General features: G+C 45.7%; 1 protein-coding gene across 1 annotated transcript in view; it reads right to left on the bottom strand.

The window, feature by feature from the left end:
* The window catches only part of GRIN2B (glutamate ionotropic receptor NMDA type subunit 2B), a 339,069-nt gene extending 320,027 nt beyond the window's left edge, over positions 1 to 19,042 (bottom strand). The window contains exon 1 of the mRNA XM_065922152.1: positions 18,632 to 19,042. Within this exon, the coding sequence (XP_065778224.1) occupies positions 18,632 to 19,042 (411 nt within the window). The remainder of the gene's footprint in view (positions 1 to 18,631) is intronic.
* Between the last annotated feature and the right edge of the window lie 4,348 nt (positions 19,043 to 23,390).

Raw genomic sequence — 23,390 nt, 5'->3', positions numbered from 1 at the left:
CCAGGATCTATGTGGAAAAGGTAATTAAATCAGTTCTGTAATTATTCTCTCCTGCTTATAAGTAATTAAGGGTTGTACGTTCTGCCAGAAGCCACAAAGGGCCTAGGAAGAGTGAATGACAGGGGGAAATGGATCAGGACACGTGCCTTGGAAAGGAAGTGAAAATTCAGAGACGGGAGGATGGAGAGACAGCAAGAAGCTAGGATGAGGGACAAGCTAAGAGTCAGGAAAATGGAAAGAGAAGCCCAAAACAGGGAGAAGAGAAAAGAAGAGGAGGGGAGAGAAAAAGCAGACTTTCTAGAGACTGGTTAAAAAAGAAAGGGACAGTTAAGGAGGGAAACAGCGTAATTGAACCCTAGTAACAAAAGAGACAGGGAAGGCGCGCAGGCAGAGGGAGGCTGCGGGAGGCCAAGTGTGTGCTGTTGTCATCACAAGCCTCGTCTCACTGCTAAGGAAACTGAGGCACAGAGAAGTTAAGCAACCAGGCTAAGGTCACAGCGAGCCAGAATCTGAGTCCAGGGCTGTCTGGGCCTGAATTCTGCACATAATATTGAGCTCAAATCTTTTTTAGACCTTCAACAACATAAAATGTGACTCTACAATAATCTCAAAGAAAAAATAGAATTTAAAAAATAGACATACATAATATTATTACTGATGTCCTTTATCAATAAATTAGCACGGATTCCACCAGAGCCCTTCAGCCACCGCCTCCCTGTGACCAATGCTGTGGACACGAAAGGGGCGGCTCGCAGAGCAGGTCCTACAGAGACGAGACGCATCTTTGGTTGGCCTCATTAAATACCAAGTTCTGACCAACTGCACCCACTTGCCACAGCCTATAAAAGTACTGTTTGATGGCCACGAGCAGGCCACCTGGGAACTTTTAACTATGCCAGGTCCAAAGGTGGGCCACTGAGGGACCCGGAGTCTGACAGGATGAAGCATGAAGGTGGCTGCGTGCGCCACGCAGAGTATAAGTCACATGGAAGAGTGGGTCACAGAATACAGGGGAGGACAAGGGGAGAAAAGGACAGAGGAACACACACCAGAACCGAGACGAGAGGGGGAGCAGGGAGCAGAGAGGAGAGGAGGGAAAGGAGGACAGAGAGAAGCAGAAATCAGAGAGTCTAAGAGCAAGAGAAGCAAAGAAGGACCCTGATCCAGACAGGTGGGGAGCAGAGCCCTAGGGGCGTGAAAGGACAGCTCTGGGTTCTTAGTGCAAAAAGTAGGATTTGAGCCTTCTCTGTGGTTTGAAAAATTAAAACATCTAGAACTAGAGTCCACTGATGAGTCTGGGCTTCCGCTTCTACAGGAGTCTCTTCCACTTCTCAGAGTGAGCTGAGATGCCTCCTGGCTTCTTGGCCAAGATGCGCCCCAAGGCAGGCAGTGTGCTGTGCCAGTCGGGGTTAACTGATACCCTTCTCCAGTGGCTTCCCTTTCGTTTCTGTTTGCAACCAGGTCCCCTAGTGGAGCCTAGGCTGATGCTGGCTGGAACGAGCCTCCCAGGGAACGGCAGGATTTGTGGGAGTCAGGGAAGTACCTTCCCTTTTAAATATGCATTTCCCCTATGGCCCAATATGGTGTCTGAAACCCCATGAGTTCAAGTCCTTCTTCTGAGTTAAAACATAAATAAATGCCCATGGAAAGGGTTACACACCAGCTGCTTTTGTCTATTTAAAACCTGGCAAGGACTTAGCTGATTAGATTGTCTCCCAGGTTGAAATGAAACAGGGACCCACAAGAAGGACATCCTTGGGGGGAGGGGGGACTCCTTGGAGGACAGACCCAGGACGGAATCATATTATGCTTCTTGGGGGAAGCCCCATCAGTGTGCGGAGCAGGGAGCTAGAGGCAGGGGGAGAGGAGGCCTCTAGGCAGCCAAGAGGCAGAATAAGGACACAGGATGGTTAAACAAGGTGGCAGCTGTCAAAAGAGGAGAGAGGAGCATGGGGAAAGGGAGTTTAAAAAAAAGATTAAAAATACATTATTTTCCAATTGCGTCATTTTCTCAGGACATACCACAGAGGTCAGGATGACAAAGGTGGCCCTGGTTGCTACTTGAAAGTCCAAAAACATAAAAAAAAAAAAAAAAGAACCCTATTCAAGCCCTGCTGCTCCCTCCCAGTGGACAGGAAACCAGTTCCAGATATCTGCAACCCTTAGAAACAGAAGCCCTTACCATATTGATGGGGGAGCCTCACTACTGGATCAAAGGGCAGAAGAGTAGAAAACAGCAAAGGGAGAGGAGATGCACCGCCCCCGGTCCCTCCTCGGCCGAACAGACTGGTGTCCATCCTAATCACGACACGGGTATCCAAAACGAAAATGACCTCAGTAACTCTTCAAGGTGTTATCAGGTGTCCCTTCCACTGACCAAGGAGACTTGTCCTTGGACACAGAAACTCCAGGGATGAAGTTCCAGAACCCCAAAAGCCACATTACTTTCCTGGGGGAAATTAGCCATCAATATTAGTCTCAGCAGCAATGATCAGAGACCAAGACGTCATAAGAAAAGTATCTGAATCTACAGATTCTTCTGGTATAGACAGGTTAGATGTCTCTGGGAAGATCGTGGGGCAGGCAGGATGAGGACTGGACTCCGGCCACCACTGTTTTTCCCCACCTCGCTGAGCAGTCGTGGGGTCTGGCTGCTTGCCCTGTGCCCCTTCCTGGTCCCCAGGAGTGCAACCAGAGCTGCTGTGAGTGACGACTTCAACTGATGCACCCCACTTCTCTCCTGCCTGGTTTTGGGGAGTATGTGTTCACACGTCCTGCCCCAAATCCTTTGTGTCTGGGCTCCAACTCCGGCATCCAGACCTTTCCTCCTCTCAGCATCAACACTGCCTTCCAGAACCATCCATCCAGGGTAGGAGACCCTCTGTCATCTCCACTCAGAGGGGCTGTAGGGGGAGAGCTGCGGCAGAGAGATTCCAGGCAGGCGGCCAGTCTGGGCCAGGAGGAGGAGAATTAGTCACAGGCTCACAGATGTTAAGAGACGAAAAGAACTTGCAGACACACACCTCACTCATCCATCCCACCTTGCAAGGTAGGCCCCTTTCCAGGAGCATATATCCTGTTCCCGTCCGACTGCAAAGGCTCCTTCTTACAATGAAGTATGTACCGAGTGCGCCACGCATGATTGGTGCTGCCCAACCACGGGAGCCGGAGACGAATGGACTGTCCGCTTCAGGAAAGGGCTGTCTCACCTCAAGAACACCATGCCTCTCCCGGGTGCTGCCTGCATCCTCCCTCCTCTCTGTCCCTCCATCCCAACAGACACCCCTGGCACACCTGAATACCACCCTTACCCATAAACAGACCAGTCTCTGATCATCAGGGAAACTAACAGCGAAAGTGTGGGTGTTGAAGGCCCAGCAAATAGAAACAGCATGAAGCGGCTGAGGAGGGAGCTGGTTGAAGCGGCCTCTGATTACTACCCCCAGGAAGGTGATACCCTCTGAGACTGGTCCAAGGTGGCAACAGTCAGAGGAGCCTGGCGGGCTACAGTCCATGAAGTCTCAAAGAGTCAGACACGACTGAGTGTCTAACACACTTACAACGGCAGTCACAGCTGATTTTCTATGCCTATTCAGAAAGTAGGAAGAGACCATTTTTTCCACGACCTGTAGCCATCCAGGGCAGTAAAGCAAAAATATTCCTCCTTCTTTGTCAACTTCTCATCTGCTGAAATAGAATCTCAGACCGAGGTATATCTGATTTCACTTTGTCCAGACACACAGCAAGCTAGGAAAAAATAATCTTTCCAATTCCCCAAAGTGTCAGTGAGGAGTCTGACCTGATCCAGGACTCAAATCTGAGGGTATCCACTTGGAAGTGGGTGGGCTTGAGTGGGGGGCAGGTCTACTCAGGAGAGCAGAGACCTCAGTCCCTGGCACCCCCACGCTGGGAACCAACCCACAGTTTTGTCCACCCTCATGAACCTCTCTCTAAATAAAAAACCAAAAACCTCTTTTGGACCATTTTTTAAAAGTCTTTATTGAATTTGTTATAATATTGCTTCTGTTTCATGTTTTGGCTTTTTGGCTGCGAGGCATGTGGGATCTCATCTCCCCAACAAGGGATCAAACCCGCATCCCCTGCACTGCAAGGGGAAGTCTTAACCACTGGACTGCCTATTCTGTTTCTCGTCTTTCATCTCAAGCTCTTCTCTCCTTCAGATCTGTTATCTTGTTTGAAACAGTTAGGTCCTAATCAAGACCGACTGGAAGAGGAAAGAATCAACTTTAACGGTCAAGCTCCAATTGGTCGCTCTCTGGGCAGCTGGGCTAGTCGCCTCACAGGCTAAGCTGGATGTTTCAGGAAAACCAAGTCCATGATAGTGACCCTGGGCAAGTGCAGACCCCGCTGAAGTCCCTGAAGATTATTCTCATCAGACAAGGGTCCTCGTTGCCACCCTGCCACTGCCAGCGTGTGACCGTGGCCAGTCACTTTCCTTTCCGACCCTCAATTTCTTCATCTGTAAAGAAAGAGAACCGTCCTACTGTCTAAATCCCCAGGTTCCTTTGAGAGCTAAACTGGCTAAATGTAAGTAGGCACTATCTCATATAACGTGTAGCCCTAAATTGTAGGAGGCACTTGGTTTATTCAAAGGGGGAAAGAGAATGAAGCTGACTTCTTCTGAAACTCCAGATCTAGTCCTCCCCAGTCTCTCAATAACCAGGGAAAATCTAGAACCAAAATACATCCAAAAAAAGCATGTTAATCACTTCCGGACCAAGACAGAGCCTGCACTTCAGCTGAAAGTTGGGGGCAAGGGCATTGGAGCCTGGAGTCTGATGGCTGATTGTCCCCGCCCCGGATCCACAGCTCCACCTTATAATTTCCACATTGCTCCCTCCCTTCCAAAACTTTCTTTCCTCTTCTCACCTCCTTTAGCTTCTTCTCATCCTTCTCCAATCCCTCTTCCTCCTCCTTAAATGTTACAGAGCAGCCACACAAACACACTGCACTGGAGACCACAAAAAATAAACCCAATGGAGAGATCTTAACCCATCGCAAAACTTTACAACCTAAAAACACGCCATGTTCTACTCCTCAGGGGTACCCAAACCTGGCTGTGTCTCAGAGTCCCTTGGGTGAAGTTTGTGAAAATTGCCATGAGTGGGCTTTATTCCAAACCTATTAAATCAGAATCCTTGAGTGCGGGATCAGAGACGCTCTACTTTTAAATAATAATAACAATAAAATTTAAAGTTCCTCTGTTGCTTCTAAGTTCCAGTCAGTTTAAGAACCACTACCATAGACTGTACAACTAAACGGCAAAACTCTATCAAGCTCCTTTCCCCTCTTTTCTTTGATGATTTTTTACCTCCTTCATTCCCATCACCCTCTCAACTCACGATGCCCATGTGGCTTTGCTTCCTGAGAATTTACTATATTTGCTTTCATAGGAGCAATGAGAACCCAGAAATGGTAAGAAAAAGAAAGGCAAGGGGTTGGAGGGAACCGGAAGGACTACGCAGACAAGGGCCTATGGAGGCAGAAGGTAGGAGAATGCACAAGGAAGCCAGGTGGGAACAGGAGTGAGGAGGAGGGGGCAGGTGTTGGCAGGGGTAGGTGGGAGGGGTGGGTGACAGCATGGTGGAGAAATTACAGTGAAGTCTGGCTACAGTTGTCTGTTGTCATGGCAACACGATGCTGAAAGACTGAAGGCTGCTGCTCTTTACAACACTGGACCACATGTTCTCAAGGCAACAGAAGGCATCCAAGGCACATGGTGGCCAGACATGAGGTCTTGGAGGTGTGCCAGGAGTCCTCAGCCCAAGGCAGGCTACACTGGCTGTGCCATTACACTACCTCCCACCCTCAAGGCCCACACCCTTCACCCCCAAATCTTGCCCTGGGTGCTCTGTTCCCTGAGGCACTGTTGTCAGTGCCAGAAGCCTCACTCGGAAAAGGGGGACATTCTATTGGGTTGCAATGATGTAGATGCAAATCCAGGAACTGGCCACTGGCCACTGGGAACTCTATTAACTCAAAAAGATAGGAAACTACTTCGGGAGAGGAAAGCCAATCTCAATGTTGCTAACTTCTTCCATTGCAGAGCTACTGTGTTCCCAAGTCAGTAAACAAATTTTGTCAAAACAACAAAACCGCATCACTGGTACGTATATCGAGAGTAAATGATGTCCAGTTCCAGAGGAATTTGTATTCAATCATACCAAAATGATAATAGCATCGACTTATTAAAACCAGGAGTGTTCCTAACAGAGTAATGAGTCCTGGAAAGGTTATTTTCTTTTCTTTCATAATAGCTCTTTGAAGTTGATGCATATTAACCCCATCACAGAGGTGAGAAGAAACAGATCACAGAAGTCACACAACAAGGCAGAGGTCACTCAGCTTCTGAAAGATGGAGCCAGGACTCAAAATGCACCAGCGTATATGTCCCGTCCACCACACTCTACTGCTTCCATCTGAAAAGATGCTAAGTCAAGTTATATTGCTCCCTTCTTACACTTTCTAGAATGAATTAGAGATACCCATCTTTCTGCTAACACTCAGATTCTTGTGTTCTCCACTCTTCTCCTCATACAAATCTCCAGTGCCATCTCCTCAGAGACCTTCCCTGACAAACCTAAAACAGCCTACAACATCCCTTTCTGCTATTTTCATGAAAACATTCGCCACTGCCTGAAATAACACTGCTCCATTTATGTGTTTGTTTCTTGTCACTCAATGTACCATGAGGATAAGACCTCTCTTATGGACTATATCTTTAAGACCTTGAACAATTTCTGACACCCAGAAGACACTTAATAAATATTTTTGGAATGAATGAATAAATCAAGGAGAAAGGCTGTTGTTTGCTAAAGCAAGTTTCAAAATCCCTTCCTTCTACCACTGGAAACTTAATTGCACTGATTAAATTTCCTTGATGTTACCTGGCTGATTTGCATGTCGCAGGCATTGCATACATTTATCTTTCAAAACTTTTTGAAAATGTTTGTTTCTTTCTGCATCTCCCTTTGAAAGAGGCTAATAAAGTCAAGATAATCATCGGCACCCATCTGCTTTGCATGATAAAAGCTTTGCTCTGCCACCCCAGAATGCTCCCTGACCTGAGACTGTCCTCTTGCCATGACTGATGGAGATTAAGTGGATGTGAGTGCCAAGATATTGACTGCTGGCATCTGGCAGGTGTGAAGAATGGAAGGATGAGAGACGGCAGCCTGGACAGAGATAAGGAAGGTAACTTGCCAGTAACCAGAGATGAATCCTAGCATCCATTTTCATTTGGGGTTTAAAATATTTTTAATTGCTACTGACAGCTGCTGCACTGAAATAATGAATCCACCCACACATGTAAATAAGTGTATATTAAGGACTTAGCCTGTACCAGGTTATATGTTAGGATCTGCAGATACGGAAAGGAAAATGACGTAGCCCCTGTCCTCATGAAGCCTGTAGTCAAGCAAGACAGGCAGCTAATAAAAAATGATGGTGATTCATTACAATTGTGATGAGGATGATGAAAAGTATGAAATGAAAGAGAATAAAGGGGAAAGAGGCAAAAATTTTTATTTCAGGGGAGAGAAAAAGAAAAAATATGAAAGCAGGATACTGGATGAGGAGGGCAGCCTAGGTGAGAATGCTCTCTATCCTGAGCACTGAGAAGAGAAAGATACAGGCAACCAACCACAGTGGAAAACACACACACATGCTTGTGTGCACACACATGTGAATGCACACAAAACAAAGAAGCAAAACCAAACCCAAGGAGAGAGGAGGACAGAAAAGGATGCTAAAAATGAGCCTCACTGCTCTGAAGCTCCATCAAAGAAGAGCTGCCTAACTGTATCACCTCACCTCTCAGCACTGCCCCAGGTCCCAGGAATCCAAAATATATGAGCCAATTACCGCGGAGCTTGGTGAGTTCTGATCCTGTCTTGGATGGCTTGCATTTGTATTCACATCATTATACTCACTCATTCATGTATTCAATGTAGACTTACTGAAAACCTCTCACAGACCCACTCTTACTGATTCCTGCTATTTATCTGGCCTTTTCTAAGTGCTTTTTAATGGCTTTACCTAATAACCTTAAGAAACAGGGTCTATATTTACCACCATTTTATAGACGAGGAATCCAAGATTCAGAGAAGCCAAGTTACTTGCCGAGGGTCACACAGTAAATGGTGGAGCCAGGAAACATCCAGGCTGTGAGACTCCAGGGCGCCCCTCTTCACTGAGATGTTGGTGTTACCAGATTCCTAGGGCTGCCCTAAGAGATGCACCACACACTTGGCAGCTTAAAACAATAGAAAATTTTTTTCTCATGGTTCCAGAGGCCAGAGCCTAAAATCAAGTGTCAGCGGGATCATGTTACTTCTTTTAAAAAAAAAAAAAAAGAAAGAAAACTATTTTGTATTGCCGTATAGCCAATTAATAATGTTGTGCACAGCGAAGGGACTCAGTCATATATACATATGTATCCATTGTCACCCAAACTTCCCTCCCATCCAGGCTAAGTAGAGGTCCCTGTGCTCTACACCAGGTCTTTGTTGATGATTCATTTTAAATACAGCATTGGATCCAAGGGAGAATCTTCCCTGGCCTCTTCCAGCTTCTGGTGGTTTGCTTGGTTTGTGGCTAAATACCTCCAGACTCCATACCACGCCTTCTCATCTTCCATATCCTAGAAGGACATGTGTCACTGGACTTAGGGCCTGTCTGGCTAATCCAAGATGATCTCATCATAAGAACCTAATTTACATCCGTTAAAGATTCTTTCTTCAAATGAGGTCACATTCACAGGGTCCAGGAGTTAGCACACAGATCTATCTTTGGGGGCCACCATTCAATCCACTGGACTCTGTATAGTGTCCATTTTTATAACTGCTAATCATGTAATAACAGTTGGCTCTTGTTATTCAGTCACTAAGTCATATCTGACAGAGAGTCAGTGATGTTATCTAACCGTCTCATCCTCTGTCACCCCCTTCTCCTCCTGCCCTAAATCCTTCCCAGCATCAGAACTTTCCCAATAAGTCAGCTCTTTGCATCATGTGGCCAAAATATTAGAGCTTCAGCTTCAGCATCAGTCCTTCCAATGAATATTCAAAGCTGATTTCCTTTAGGATTGACTGGTTGAATCTCTTTGCTGTCCAAGGGACTCTCAAGAGTCTTCTCCAGCACCACAAATTGAAAGCATCAATTCTTTGGGAACTCAGCCTTCTGCATGGTCCAACTCTCACATCTGTACATGACTACTGGAAAAACCATAGCTTTGATTCTACAGACCTTTGTTGGCGAAGCAGTATCTCCGCTTTTTAATACGCTGTCTAGGTTTGCCATAGCTTTTCTTCTAAGTTGGCTACAACTATGCACCAGACATGTGGCATGTGCTGGGAACACAAAGTTAGTAAAGCCTGGCCTGCACCACAGTGGGCCCATTGTACAGCAAAGGAAACAAGACAGATTATCGTAAAAGCCCTTAAATAGGGCACAGGTGAAGCACAAAAAAATAAAAAGAAATAAGAAATTCTGTGATGATCAGAGTCAGAAAAGGGCGCACAGACGTGCCATAATTTCTCTTGGAAAGTGAATAGGTTCTTCCGGGTGGATGAGGAGGAGGTTATTCGGAGGAGAAGAGGAGGCACCAGGCCAGAGATGTAAACCATCAAGGACCAGTCCAAGGAGCGGTGACTAACTCCATGTGTCTTCATGACACGGGAGGGCCGGGAGGTGAAGAGGAAATCCTGGAGGAGTGGCCTGGGACCGCATCCCAGAAGGTGTCCTAGTCTCAGCTGTGCGAAGCCAGGGGAAAGTTTTCAGTGAAAGTTGTCACCGACGGATTTGAGTTCCTAAAGAATCACACAGGTAATCTGCCATGTGGTGAGAGAAATAGAGGGCAGGAGTGCTCAGAGGGCAGGGGACCCACAACAAGACTTTATTTATTTATTTAAACTTTTTATTTTATGCTGGAGGATGGTAGATCAACAACGTTGTGACAGTTTCAGGTGGACAGCAGAGGGACTCGGCCGTACATATACACGTATCCATTCTCCTCTCAAATGCTGAGTGTCTTGGCACTAGCAGTAAAGAATCTGCCTGTCAGTGCAGGAGATGCAAGAGACTCGGGTTCAATCCCTGAGTCGGAAACATCCCCTGGAGGAGGAAATGGCAACCCACTCCAGTATTCTTGCCCGGGAAATTCCATAGATAGAGGAGCCAGGTGAGCTATAGTTCACGGGGCCGCAGAGTCGGACACAGCTAAGCGCTCAGACATCCTCCCCGCCCAAACTCCCCTCCCATCCAGGGTGCCACATGTTGAGCAGAGTTTCCTGTGCTAGGACCTTACTGGTTATCCACTTTAAAAAGCAGCATGTACATGTCGATCCCAAGCTCCCTAACTATCCCTTCCCCTCATCCTTCCCTCCCTGGTAACCAAAAGTAAGGCTTCTTTACTGTTTGTTGGCAGAACTGTCCTAAGGGGAGGGGAGGGGCCTGGTTGATTCCCAGATTGGTCAGTTGCTCCCTGCTGCTTTATAGATAAGCCTCTCTTTCCCCTTGTTCCTGTTCTTATCTAAGAAGTTTTTTTAGCTCTTTCCCATCTCCCCCTCCTCAGATGGGGGTTCTATTCTGGACACACTTCCCTGCTAGTCCCCTTGTTGGTTCTGAGCCTCTCCTCCACCCTCCTACTTTCACAGATCCTCTCCTTGCTAACAAGGCTCATCTCTTAATTTCCAGCCCAGACCACTCTCTTTAACCTCCAGTCCCAAATCCAGCTGCTTCCCGGACATTTCCCCTTCTGCAACCTAACCATGCTTCAGTCCCACTCAGCCTCATCCCTGCTGTCACCAAATCTGTGACAAATCTAAGGCCTCTGGTTTGTAACAGCACTAAAAGGGTCAACGGTGTTCAGTGCCGCAGAAGGTCACCGGCGACTTGAAAAGCCCATTTGGAGTTGGCATTTTGGATAAAGGGAAAGATGAGGAAGTGAAAACAGCAATTTCAAATGAGTATGTAAGGAATTTAGCTATGAAAAGAAAGAGCAAGGGAGGAAAAACTGGGGTCAAGGAAAGCTTTCAGGTTTGTTTACTTATTGATATGAGAGTGATCTGAACAGGTTCAATGAGGGCAAAATTGACATTTTGGGCAAGACTATTCTTGACTGGCGGGTACTGTCCTATGTACCACAAGACACAGCATGCCTGGCCTCTGGGTTCTAAGCACTGGTAACGGGTGCGTGCACACCACTAAGCTAGGCGGCAGATTCCAGCAAGGAGGAAGAAGTGGATAATTAAAGGGAAAAGGGACATAACTGACAAGTCAAGGCCCGAGTTCTGGAGGACACATGACTAGACCAAGGGCACAAAAGTCGTTTGGTATGAAGCAGGAGAAATGACAGATGAGAGATGCTGAGCCTTAGAGTTACACAAATACTGGTTGTATTCCCAGGTGATCACTTAACTTCCTTTGAGAGATACTGCTGATGAACCTCAAAGCTGGCCCCAACACTTGTCCCCTTTCCACTCTATCAGGGAGACTGCAACCCCCACAGGGTGGCCATGTGATAAGACATGGGGCCGTGAGATCCAGGATATGGGGAAGACTTTTCCTGATTTACTAGCCACCTCTGCCTGTCCCTGCTTTTGGGTATGAGTGGGATACCTAAAGCTAGAGCAGCCTCCTCATTTCCATGATCAAAATGTCAAGAGAACCCCAGAGATGAGCCCTGACTTCCTCAGTGCATGGACTGGGAGTTTTAAAGTCAACCAAAAAAGTTAAAACTTCCAGTCCCACAATTTTTCTAGCTATGTGACTTTGGCCACAATACATAAACTCTCTCTGATTTCTTTTCCCCGTCAAATGAAATAATACTATGTATTTCATAGGATTACTTAAGAAATAGCATACTCATTAACATCATGCCTGGCACAAAGTTGGCATCTGATGGTATCAGCTTCATTACCATCTTGTCCCTCCCACCTCTATATCTTAATTCTGCTCATCCCCCAAGAGTGTTCTAACACCACCATTTGCTCTTGAAGAAAGAGCAAGAAATACCCAATGCTGTCCCAGGAAATACCGTATCACAAACAGCTAAGCAGCAGGGTAAAACCTCTAAGTCACTGAACCATAGGGAAGAAGCATGAAGTGGGCTATGAACAGCATGGCCATCTTGCTTTCAAGATTCTGTTGGAGAGGGAAACCTAAAGAGCAGATGGAAGCAGTTAAGACTATTTACAGCAGGGGGTCTCCAACCTTCTGGGGTCTAACGCCTGGTGATTTAAGGTGCAGCTGATGTAATAATAACAGAAATAAAGTAAACAATAAAGTAATGCACTTGAATCATCCTTAAACCATCCCCCTCCCCCGCCCCTGATTCCATGGAAAATTGTCCCTGGTGCCAAAAAGGTTGGAGACCGCTGATTTTCAGGGTCACACACCACCAAACTCAACTCCCTCCAAACCTATTTCCATTAGGTAGGGGGAGGAGGAAGGAGTATAGAGAGGAGGAGATGGAGACAAAGGAGAATAAGGGCCATCTTCCTCACCCCAGCTGGATTCCAAAGTGTCGCTCTCTACACAGAGAATTAGAGTGCTAGTCAAAGTAAGAATTCTCAGCCAAGAAATTTAGAAATGAAGGAATCACAGCAACAGAAGCCAGAGTAAGAATATTTTCACCTGTCCTTCAGGGAGGAACAAGGTAAGGAGCATGACACACATCTAGCTACTGTTCTATATCTGATCAATGCATCTATTTTCAGACCCTGACCCTTTACTCAGAGGCACACCTGCTCTCTTCCATTCTTGCAGCATTAGCGCTTGGATCTTCTATTCTTCTGCCTGATCCTACTGCAAGTCTCACTCTCTGGGTTCCTTCCTACAACCTTCCCAAGCTCTTTCATTGGTCCTAATGATAGTGACAAAGTAACTGTCAATGACTGTCATTCCCTAGTGCCACTCTTTAATTCCTTCACCTAAAGTACCTGTTTGCCCAGCACTTTTCCAACTATTTTATTTCATTTTATCTTCAAAATGTTGTAAAGTGCGTAGGGCAGAAAACAAAATTTAAATCTTATAAAACAGAAGTATCGTGGAGTATCCGTGAGTATCATAAAACTAAAGCAATTTGTTTGCCTCAATTCCCAAAGCTCGTAAGAGTGGAGACTGAAACAACTCACGACTTACAATTCTTAGCGCAGAGCTTTGTTGGGCGGAATTGTACAAATAGAAAGCACAGTCTTCAAAATAGGTACTTCTGGGATCTGAATCCCAGTCCCATTGCTCATAAGCTGTGATATCTTGGACTAGTTAGTTAACCTCTCTGAGCTAAAATCTGAAAACCCAAGAAAGAGTTCAGCAAATCAGCAGAGAAACCTCCTGGAAAGAAATGAAAGTTTACGTCTAGCTTCAGTTCATTATTTGGATTCAGATGGGCATCCTAAATCCAGCATCTCAGGGAGAATAAAAGCAATTATAACAAAGGCGAAATAAAACAGACACTTCATACTCAGGTGGGGAACTGCCAAAAATCACCTCATACATTTTTAAATGGGTTCTGCTACTATTCTAAACAGTCTCTTGCAACAAGCACCTAGCAGTTCTTTCCTCGTTAGAGTTTTCCGTTAAATGAATGTGCGTGCCCCTTTTTGGCTGGCCCTGGAGGGGCTATATCACTGATGAGTCTCAGCCTCCCTGGTGGGGTGAGACTGAAGCTCCCACCACACCTCAGAGCCCATTCCCAGGTTTTCACCTGACCTGCCTCCGTCTGCAGTTCAGCAATGTCTCTATAATTGGCTATGATTCTAATCAATTCTCCTCCTATATCATGAAGCCATCTCCCTTCTTCAACCTGCTCCATATGCCCTTCAGCTTAGCCTACTGAATGCTTTGCTAGATGAATGCTTTGCTGAATGCTTTGCTGAATGCTACTTAGTGAAGCACCTGCTCTGTATGACCTCATTTAATCTTCAACAACTCTGTAATGGAATACATTATAATCCCCATGATACAGACAAGAAAACCAGGGTTTAGAGTAAGTGGTTGGTAAGTTGGCCAGATCCTTATGCCTAGTAAGTGATTGTTAAAACTGCTTTGACTCTGAATTCTGAGCTTAGAAGACCTCTGCTCCGCCAACTCCCATGCTTCTTTCTGCCACAGTACAAGAGCATTTCCTCAACGGGAAAGTACAGCACTAATTAATATTTGTGATTAATTAGCATATGCAAAAAAGTGAGCTGACCAGATGCTGAACTCACATCTCCCTACTTGTGCCAGAAAGTCTTTATAACTCCATGTGCTACCTTTCTTCCATCACAGACTCCCTGCATCGGGAATTTCATCCCTGTAAAGCAATCTCCCACAAACACACATAATAAGCGAGCTTTATTTCAAACAAACAAAAAACCGAGTCAAAACAGTGGCAATTTCCTATCTCTTAGAAGAAGAAAGCAAAAGAGAAGGCTTAGTCACCATCCTTCAGGTGGCAACTGAACCTTCAAGACTGCTCCTTACACACAGTAAAGCTGTATTTTTTAGATTTTTCTGCATTAGTTCCACTTTCAAATGCATTGTCCTATTGCCCCCATAGTTGATTCACTGTTGTCAAACTCCATGTCCCCATTCTATGTTGGTAAAATATGGCCATGGTACCAAAAATACACTTCTATCAAAAAAAAAAAAAAAAAGCTGGCCTCAGAATTTGAAGTTATTTTATTTTTGAAACTTGTCCCCAAAGCTTATTTCTTGGAGATCTGGAGGCCTCTTTTCATTTGCCTTCCAGTCAATCTCTTCAGCCTGTGAACGCCCCTCTTTCACAGCTGCCCACCATCTCGGCGTTGCTGCCCTTGGGGTCCTGGTGGTCTTTGGACCCCTCCCCACGCCTGCCGCTGCAGTCACCCCCTGCCCATCGGGGCTTCTCACCCCCGGGACTGAACCTTCAACCCTCCCACCTCTGTGGCACCAGGACTTCCTGCTTGCTTCTTTCTCCTTTTTCTTCTTTCTACCTGCCTTTCAGAAGCTTCTTTTCAGATCCAAAGTCAGTTAGATATTGTGTAGGCTATTTTGAGGAAATTGCCTAAAAATCTGGAGAAGGTAATGGCAACCCACTCCAGTACTCTTGCCTAGAGAATTCCGTGGACAGAGGAGCCTGGTGGGCTGCTGTCCATGGGGTCGCACAGAGTCAGACACGACTGAAGCAACTTAGCAGGTATGCATGCATTGGAGAAGGAAATGGCAACCCACTCCAGTGTTCTTGCCTGGAGAATCGCAGGGACAGAGGAGCCTGGTAGGCTGCGGTCTATGGGATCGCACAGGGTCGGACACAACTAAAGCAACTTAGCAGCAGCAGCAGCCTAAAAGTCATTACCTACCTCCTTTTTTTGATGAAGAGAGAAAAAGGTAAGATGGGATCTTGAGGTGTGGCTGTGGTGTGGGGAGACGGTATGGGGGCTGAGATCAGAGGGGAATTCTCATCACAATGACCCAGAAGAGTCCTCCTCACTGGCTTCCATCTTGCGTTTTTACCCCTGGAGCTGGTAGCCTATGGGCCCCCTACGGAATAATGCTACTTCTAAGCTTCCACTATTTCATATCTCATTAATCCTCTCCTTTAGTCAGACTCCAATATTACCACAACGAATCAAGCAATAGATCCCCTGTCGTCAGATGATATTTGCCACCATTAGGTAACAGAGGAAGAAGTAAAGAATATCATGGTATATGAAACCTTAGTCAGCCCCTCCATTCTCTTGAGAGGTCATCAAACACATGGCCTATGGAGTCAGCCCCCAATGTTAAAGTCCTGGATGTCACTTACTAGCAGTATCATTTGGGAGGTTATTCAACCTTTCTGAGCCTGTTTTCTCATCTGCTAAATGGAAATGAATAATACCACTTAGCTCACTGGGCTGTTGAGAATGTTAAATAAGATAATGCAGGCAAAGCAATATGTGCCCAGCACATGGGAGACACTCAAAGCACCTTGGATACATCAATGAACAAAAGAGGCCAGTCTCTCCACACCACCTGCACCATTCTTCAAATTATTACACTGTTATTATTGTGTGTTTGTAAGAGACATAACAAATAACTGCAACAAAGAGACACAACCAACCAGTTTAGCCAACAACCTTTTATACTGGGGAGGGGTGAGCCTGAAACAACATAGGTTGCACCAAAGCCCAGAGATGCTAAATCAATCAATCAATCATTTTCGCCTGTCTTGCTCTCATAGTAACTTTGCACTTATTTATAACTCAAAAATTTGTCTCATCCATCTTGGCATTCTTTCCATGCACACTGTGCCCTCAAAATACCACTGCTAAAATATAATCTACTAAGGACAAAACAAAATCTTCCTGAAGTAAAAACTCAGGAAGTTTTGCTATGTGTGATTATGTATGACAAAGTCACTTCAGTTGTATGCAACTCTTTGCAACCCTATGGACTACAGCTCACCAGGTTCCTCTGTCCATGGGATTCTCCAGGCAAGAATACTAGAGTGGATTGCCATGCCCTCATCCAGGGCATCTTACCAACCCAGGGATTGAACCCACATCTCTTACGTCTCCTGCATCGGCAGGCAGATTCTTTACCACTAGGACCATCTGGGAAGCCCTAGTTCTTGCTGTAGTATAGTATAGTGTTAGTCATTCAGTTGTGTCCAACTCTCTGAGCCCACCATGCTCCACTGTCCATGGGATTCTCCAGGCAAGAGTACTGGTATGGGCTGCCATTCCCTTCTCCAGGGGATCTTCCCAATCCAGGAATCGAACCCAGGTCTCCTGCATGGATTCTTTACCAGCTAAGCTACTAGGGAAGTTTTTGCTATGTGAAAGTGAAAGTCACTCAGTCATGTTCGCCTCTTTGCAATCACATCACATGGAACTCTCCAGGCCACAACACTGAACTGGGTAGCCTTTCCCTTCTCCAGGGGATCTTCCCAACCCAGGGACTGAACCCAAGTCCCCCACATCACAGCCGGATTCTTTATCAGTTGAGCCACAAAGGAAGCCCAAGAATACTGCAGTGGGTAGCCTATCCCTTCTCCAGTGGATCTTCCCAACCCAGGAATCCAACTGGGGTCTCCTGCATTGCAGGCAGATTCTTTACCAACTGAGCTATGAGGGAAGCAACTTTTTGCTATAGTCAGTCTATAATTTCCATTCTGTTCAAGTTTATCCCACTTCCCTTAACACGGGCTCTTTGTGGCAGCAGTTTTCTAACATCCTTACCTGTGCCTTTATCCACGCGAATGGGACAATATCTTTCTCATATGGTACTGAAGTTCCTCCAGTTAGTACTTTCCCCTTGACCTTTCCTAGACTGAATAAAGGAAGCTCCTAAACAGACATGAGTCGTCTCCGCCTGCTGCCAACAGATGGCGATAGGGATCATGCAAGGTTATTTCACTCTGTTAAGCCCTGCGCCCTGACAGTTCTCTACTTGCCAAGTTGCAGGCTTATGGTGTCTGTGCTAGGTTTTGAGGTGTTTGCAAACATCATTAACCCCACAAGATGTCTTTTAAGTACAAAACTGAAGGCAGTTTTGAAAATGACGTTCAGAAGTATAAAATGACAATGCAGAAAGAAGTACAAACACTTTAAGAAACCTAAAGTGATACAAAACAAATACCATATCTGTGAAATGAATCATTCTAAGATGATATGAGTGACTAAGATATGAATGATATGATATGAATGACTGCAAAGACACTATGTATGTGAAAATAACTGTACTTAAGCAATAAGCAGTAACCATTGTATAAAGCAAGGAAAAATAACTAAGCGAAAAATCTAAAAACAAAACATAACTACAGACAAAACACTTTTTCTGCAGTTAGAGGGTAAGCATCAGTGTCAGAGGATAATTACTTTATCCTGTGACAATTAATCTAATATTAATGCAGCAGAGACTACGATTTATTTGTGGCCTTACAGCAGTGGTTCTCAGCCTTAACTGCACACTAGAATGACCTGGGGAGCTTTTAAAAATCCTGAAGCCCAGACTGTGCCCCAGAACCTCTAGGCGCAGAACTCGGGCACTGGTTGTGCAGAAAGCTCTTAGGAAATTCCAAGGTGTGGACAAGGTTAAGAACCACCACCTTTCAAAGCTCAGCCTGGGGAGAAACACAGATGTGACTGGTTCTATGGATTAGAATCCATTCACATGTGCAGATCGATGTGTGTCGAGCCTGGACACCTTATCAAGAAGTACTTCTCGAGGACATCTGTATCTCCAAGGAGATAAATTACCTGCCTCAAGGGATTCTGTTTTTTAGATTCCAGAAACTGGTATGGGGAAAGAAAGGATATTATCAAGGAAGAATAGAGCACACCTTTTTTAAAGTTTGGAAGGAGCTATTCATTCATGTATTTGAAAAAAATATATCACCAAGCTACCAGCTTCAACATCTCTTAGCCATTTCGGTAAATTCATTTACAAACAAATGGACATACAGCCTGTTCAAAACAGAAGGAGCTGCTAGACACAAGCACCTCGCCCTCACTTTAATCTCCAAACAGTTAGACTAGTTCCTGGACCATCCCCTCACCCAGTGCATTCTGGTTACCCTCCATCTTTCATAACCAGATTTGGCATGTAAACAAATGGATCATTTAGTTCTCAGGCTCTTCTCACCACGACCCCCTTTTACCTTGTCCGCCATTATCATCGAGGAGCCCCCGTGGATGCCCAGGATGGGGGTGAGAGTCTGGGCTGAAATGAAGTCAAGGATCTGGGCAATGGCTTCCTGGTCCGTGTCATCAGCAAACACCACCCCCTGGATCTTCCGGTCGGACATGAGATCACAGATGCGGGTTATGATGCTCTTTGGGTCCGTCTCGTTCATGGCCACCAGCTCCACGCGGGGCACCACGGAGAGATGGTGGAAATCATCTTTCTCGTGGGCGTCCTTTATGGCCACCTCGTCTGAAGTGCCCACGAGGATGACAGCAATGCCGATGCTGGGCGGGCTCTTCTGAGAACGAGCTCTGCTGCCCGACACGGCCAAGACAGCCAGCACCAACCAGAACTTGGGGGAACAGCACTCCGCTCTGGGCTTCATCTTCAACTCGTCGACTCCCTGGAAACACACACACACAGGTTAAATTAAAACCCACACTGTCTGGGGAGAGGCTGGATACTCCAGTCAAGGAACTTATCTCCTTTTCCTGATCCTCAAACCCAACTTTTATCTTCTAGTTGGTTTCTTATCTCTCGTGTTTGAGCAGCAGAGTAAGAGGGGAAAAAATAAAACTTTCCCAAAGCATCAGAAATCCTTGAGCAAGACAGTAAGAGATGCTATTGCTCTAGCCATCATCAGCAGAGAAGCAAGGACAAGCCATGGAAAGAGGATGCAAGTGGTCCAGGCAATCATGCCAAGTACAGCAACATAGGATTCTCCAAAAAGGGGTCTGACTGTTGTGAGATCCCTGGTATCTCAGTCACAACCCATCCTTTAATGGCTCTTGAGGCCAAAGGATGGCAAAGGCCTGGCAAAATGAGCAGCAAAATGGGCTCAGCAGAGGCTACCAACAAAACATGACATGGAGCGGCCGGATATAGGAAGCTACAAACACTGAAGCCCCCATCCTTGCTACCTGTAGTTCGTATTCACCTCAAAGAGGAAAAGAGCCTGCAGATTCTTCAGCAACCCATCTGGCTCTTATTACTAAATCAAAAACAACCCATACATGGGCAGTACTTTTAAAACACATCTCCTTTGATCCTTACAATAACCCAGCAGGGGGAAAATAAGAAAAACATTATTATCACCATTTTATGGATGTTGAAGCGAAGCCTAAGAAGTCTGAGACCGTGAACCAATTAAGTGAAATGAACAACCCAGATCTTCCAGCTTTCAGGCCAGTTTACATCACACTGCCTCTTACATCATCAGTTATTATGAGTTTAGTTTTATTCCCATTTGATTATGCATCAAAGTATGGTGATTTTGACAAATGCTATTAAATTACTGGTAGAGTCTCCTTCCCGAAATGACTGACTTCATGTCTGCATACGATTCATCACTTTCTACCTTTTACAACGAGCTCCTGCCTTTTTACTTTGACATATACCCCTAAATATTAAACTTGGCACCAGACTGAGGGTGCAGCTCTCCTCAGAGACGTATAATCATTTGTTATGCATCCGTGATGTGCTAGGCACCATATTAAGCATGCCTTCCCATGCAATCTCTTTGGTGTTCCTGCTGCTGCTGCTGCTAAGTCGCTTCAGTCGTGTCCGACTCTGGGTTACCCCATAGACGGCAGCCCACCAGGCTCCCCCATCCCTGGGATTCTCCAGGCAAGAACACTGCAGTGGGTTGCCATTTCCTTCTGCAATGCATGAAAGTGAAAAGTGAAAGTGAAGTCACTCAGTCGTGTCCGACTCTTAGTGACCCCATGGACTGCAGCCCACCAGGCTCCTCCGTCCATGGGATTTTTCAGGCAAGAGTCCTGGAGTGGGGTGCCATTGCCTTCTCCACTGGTCTTCCTAGAAACCCAATAAAATTTTATCCCCACTTTTCAAATGGAGAATCTGAAGCTCAAAACACTTACATGATGTTGCCAAGGTCAATGATATTACAACAGCATGCCAATACATACACATAGCATCTTTATACTCCAAGGAAACAGTCTACAAAATGCACCCCAAACCAAAACTAGGGTTTTCATTCTTCTCCAAAGAGAGAGATGTGTAATCAAGGATGAAAATGCTGCTTCCTATCTCCTGCTTGTTTGGAGTGGGGGGAGGAGAAGTAAGATATTAAGAATCTAAAAGCTTTGAGAGTCTAGCTAACAAAAAGAAAACAATGATGAGGGTGTTGAGCAAAGAAAGATAAGGTAGTATTCAGGCAGAGCAGACTGGCTGCAAAGAGCATTAATGATTTGGGGCTAAGATGCTGGGGACATTTTGTGGCTGAAGAAGCACAAAATCCAATCCAGGTCTTGGCAGAAAGCATTCTGGAACCCTTGCGGTTGTGGTCATCCTTCCACGCTGCCAAGAAAGTGCCTTGTGTCGATGGCCTTTTCTCTCGCGCGCGCGAGTAAGATGAGCGGCTCAGAGGTACACATCTGAGCAAAGTTTGCTCCTGATGGCTTCCTTGGCTGTGTCACTGTGGAAACAGGGAATGACGACGAGGCCCTGGCGAACGGTGTGCTGAACTGTCCCCAGCAGGGCAGGGCAGCCGAGGCCTGAATTCTCCATCCCTGAGCTCCCAGCCAAGCGGCACTATTTAGAGTCCAGCAGCACAGAATTCTCAAAAGAAGACAGATGGGTTTAGCATCTCAAAGAGCTATTGGCATCACATCTGTTACATTTCAAGGACTGACTCTCAAGGAGAACCAAGAGATTTACAAGTTGGCAAAAGTAGCAACTAACTTCATTCCAGTGGGGTTGTAATCCTACCATCATCAATCACTACATCAGATTCTTTCACACTGAAAAGTGGTCCCCTCTGTCATGACAGTTTATTAACTTTAATGCACTTCCCTCTCCCATTCTGATGTTTTATTTGCTCTCTTAAAGACACCTCTTACATTCCTCTGTTTCTTCTCACACAATATATTACACTTTGTTATGCGATGGCGACTGGTGACACTCGAAGAATAGACTCTGGTTTTACTGAGCGTCTCTTTTATACTCAGGATCTAGCGAAGCACTTAACAAAGCCATACATTATGGAAGATACCAGTAACAGAGGGACTGCGAGACAAAGGAGTGCCGTGAATACAAACTCAATTTCACACATTAGGAGGGGGTTGAGGGAGAGAAAGCTTGTAGTCCAAGATAAGCAAATTGGTTTTTCTCCCTTCCATCCACAGATCATGGTCAGTCTTCAGGAACCTGCTTTACGAAGCGGCAGCCCCCTCCTCTGTACTGCACTCCCCTCCCCCAGGAGAACTGAGCATCCTGTCTCTTGGGCTCTTGCCATGGCCTTTGCGTGTCTATCTAAACAGCTATTACGGTGCATTAGGGTTATGTGATGATGCATCTGCCTATCTTCACTGCTTGGTCATCTCCTGGTGGGCACGAACCTTTTCAGTTCAGTAAACAGTTATTAAGCCCCTCCTCCCTAGCAAACATTGTTCCTATCATCAGGGAGGCAATGGAGACAGGTTCTAACCTCCAGGACCACAGTCTAAAAGAAGATAGAGACACACGAGAAAACCTCACCTTTTTTTGCAGTTCCTGGGGCCTAGCAGGGCCTTGGATGCAACAAGAAAGGACTGAACCACTGAGTTCCTACCATTATGAAACTATCAATATTTGGCCATTTTTACCTGTATTAGTAACCTATTTTACATATTATATATTTACAGTAACACTTTACCTATAATCTACCCTAGGCCAGACACTATAATTACCAGGTAATTTTCATGGATTATTAAATCACATATAAACATTATATAATTTTTCCCTACATTGGCTTCCCCGATGGTTCAGCAGGTAAAGAACTCTGCAACGCAGGAGACACAGGAGATGTGGGTTCAATCCCTGGGTGGGAAAGACCCCCTGGAGAAGGAAAAGGCAACCAGCTCTAGTATTCTTGCTGGAAAATTCCATGAACAGAGGAGCCTGGTGGGCTACAGTCATGGGGTCACAAAGAATCGGACACAATTGAGCACATGGCACATGCACAAATCAGGAAACTGCTCTTCTGAGAAAGGGGTCAAGTACACGAACAGTATCACACAGCTAATAAGGGATGGCATCAAGTTTCAAACCAAAGTTTGTCCCCAAAACGCTTGCTCTTTCCATCCTGCTGCCTCTCAGTACGTGTGTAAATTAATGAATAAATAAACAAATTCACTAACCAAAACAAGCTGTGTTCTCATACCAGTTCCACATTAATTAAGTACCTGAGGATGGGCAAATCCTCATCACTGTCTCTATTTCCTCACATGTGAAATTTGGATAATATACCTAACCTAAATACCTGAAAGAGTTTTTGGTGAGGATCAAATGGTCATATGCAACTGGAAGTGCTTTGAAGAATATAAAATGCTCTATAGATGCAAAGGATGTTACCTTTCAGCTTCTGTAGAAGTTGTTCAAGGAACCTGGCTATTTATGAAAGCACCAGGTCAGCATATGGAAAGTGGGGGGTGAGATGGCTGGCAGAACCTGAGCGGAAAGCTAAGAGGAGCCTCCCAGTGGGGGGCAGGAGGGGCGGTAGGAGATATGAGTTCCCTGATGTTCTAACTCCCTGAAGACGATGTCACTTACTGGCTTGAGGGTAGCAGCAAACTCCCCAGACAGCTTACCAGTCAAGTGTAGCAGAATTCAAGTGTCATTCGGGCCAGGGACAGTAATGGGGATCAGTGAAGCTCGGCACCCCCTCAAATGATGCTGTCAACTCAGACACGAGGGTTCACAACCACAAACAGCAAAGCAGCAGGAGAGTTAGC

The sequence above is a fragment of the Muntiacus reevesi genome, chromosome 1 (genome assembly GCF_963930625.1).
Source record: "Muntiacus reevesi chromosome 1, mMunRee1.1, whole genome shotgun sequence".
Taxonomy (NCBI): domain Eukaryota; kingdom Metazoa; phylum Chordata; class Mammalia; order Artiodactyla; family Cervidae; genus Muntiacus; species Muntiacus reevesi.
Note: the sequence above shows the minus strand (reverse complement) of the source record. Positions and strands in the feature narration are given on the sequence as shown.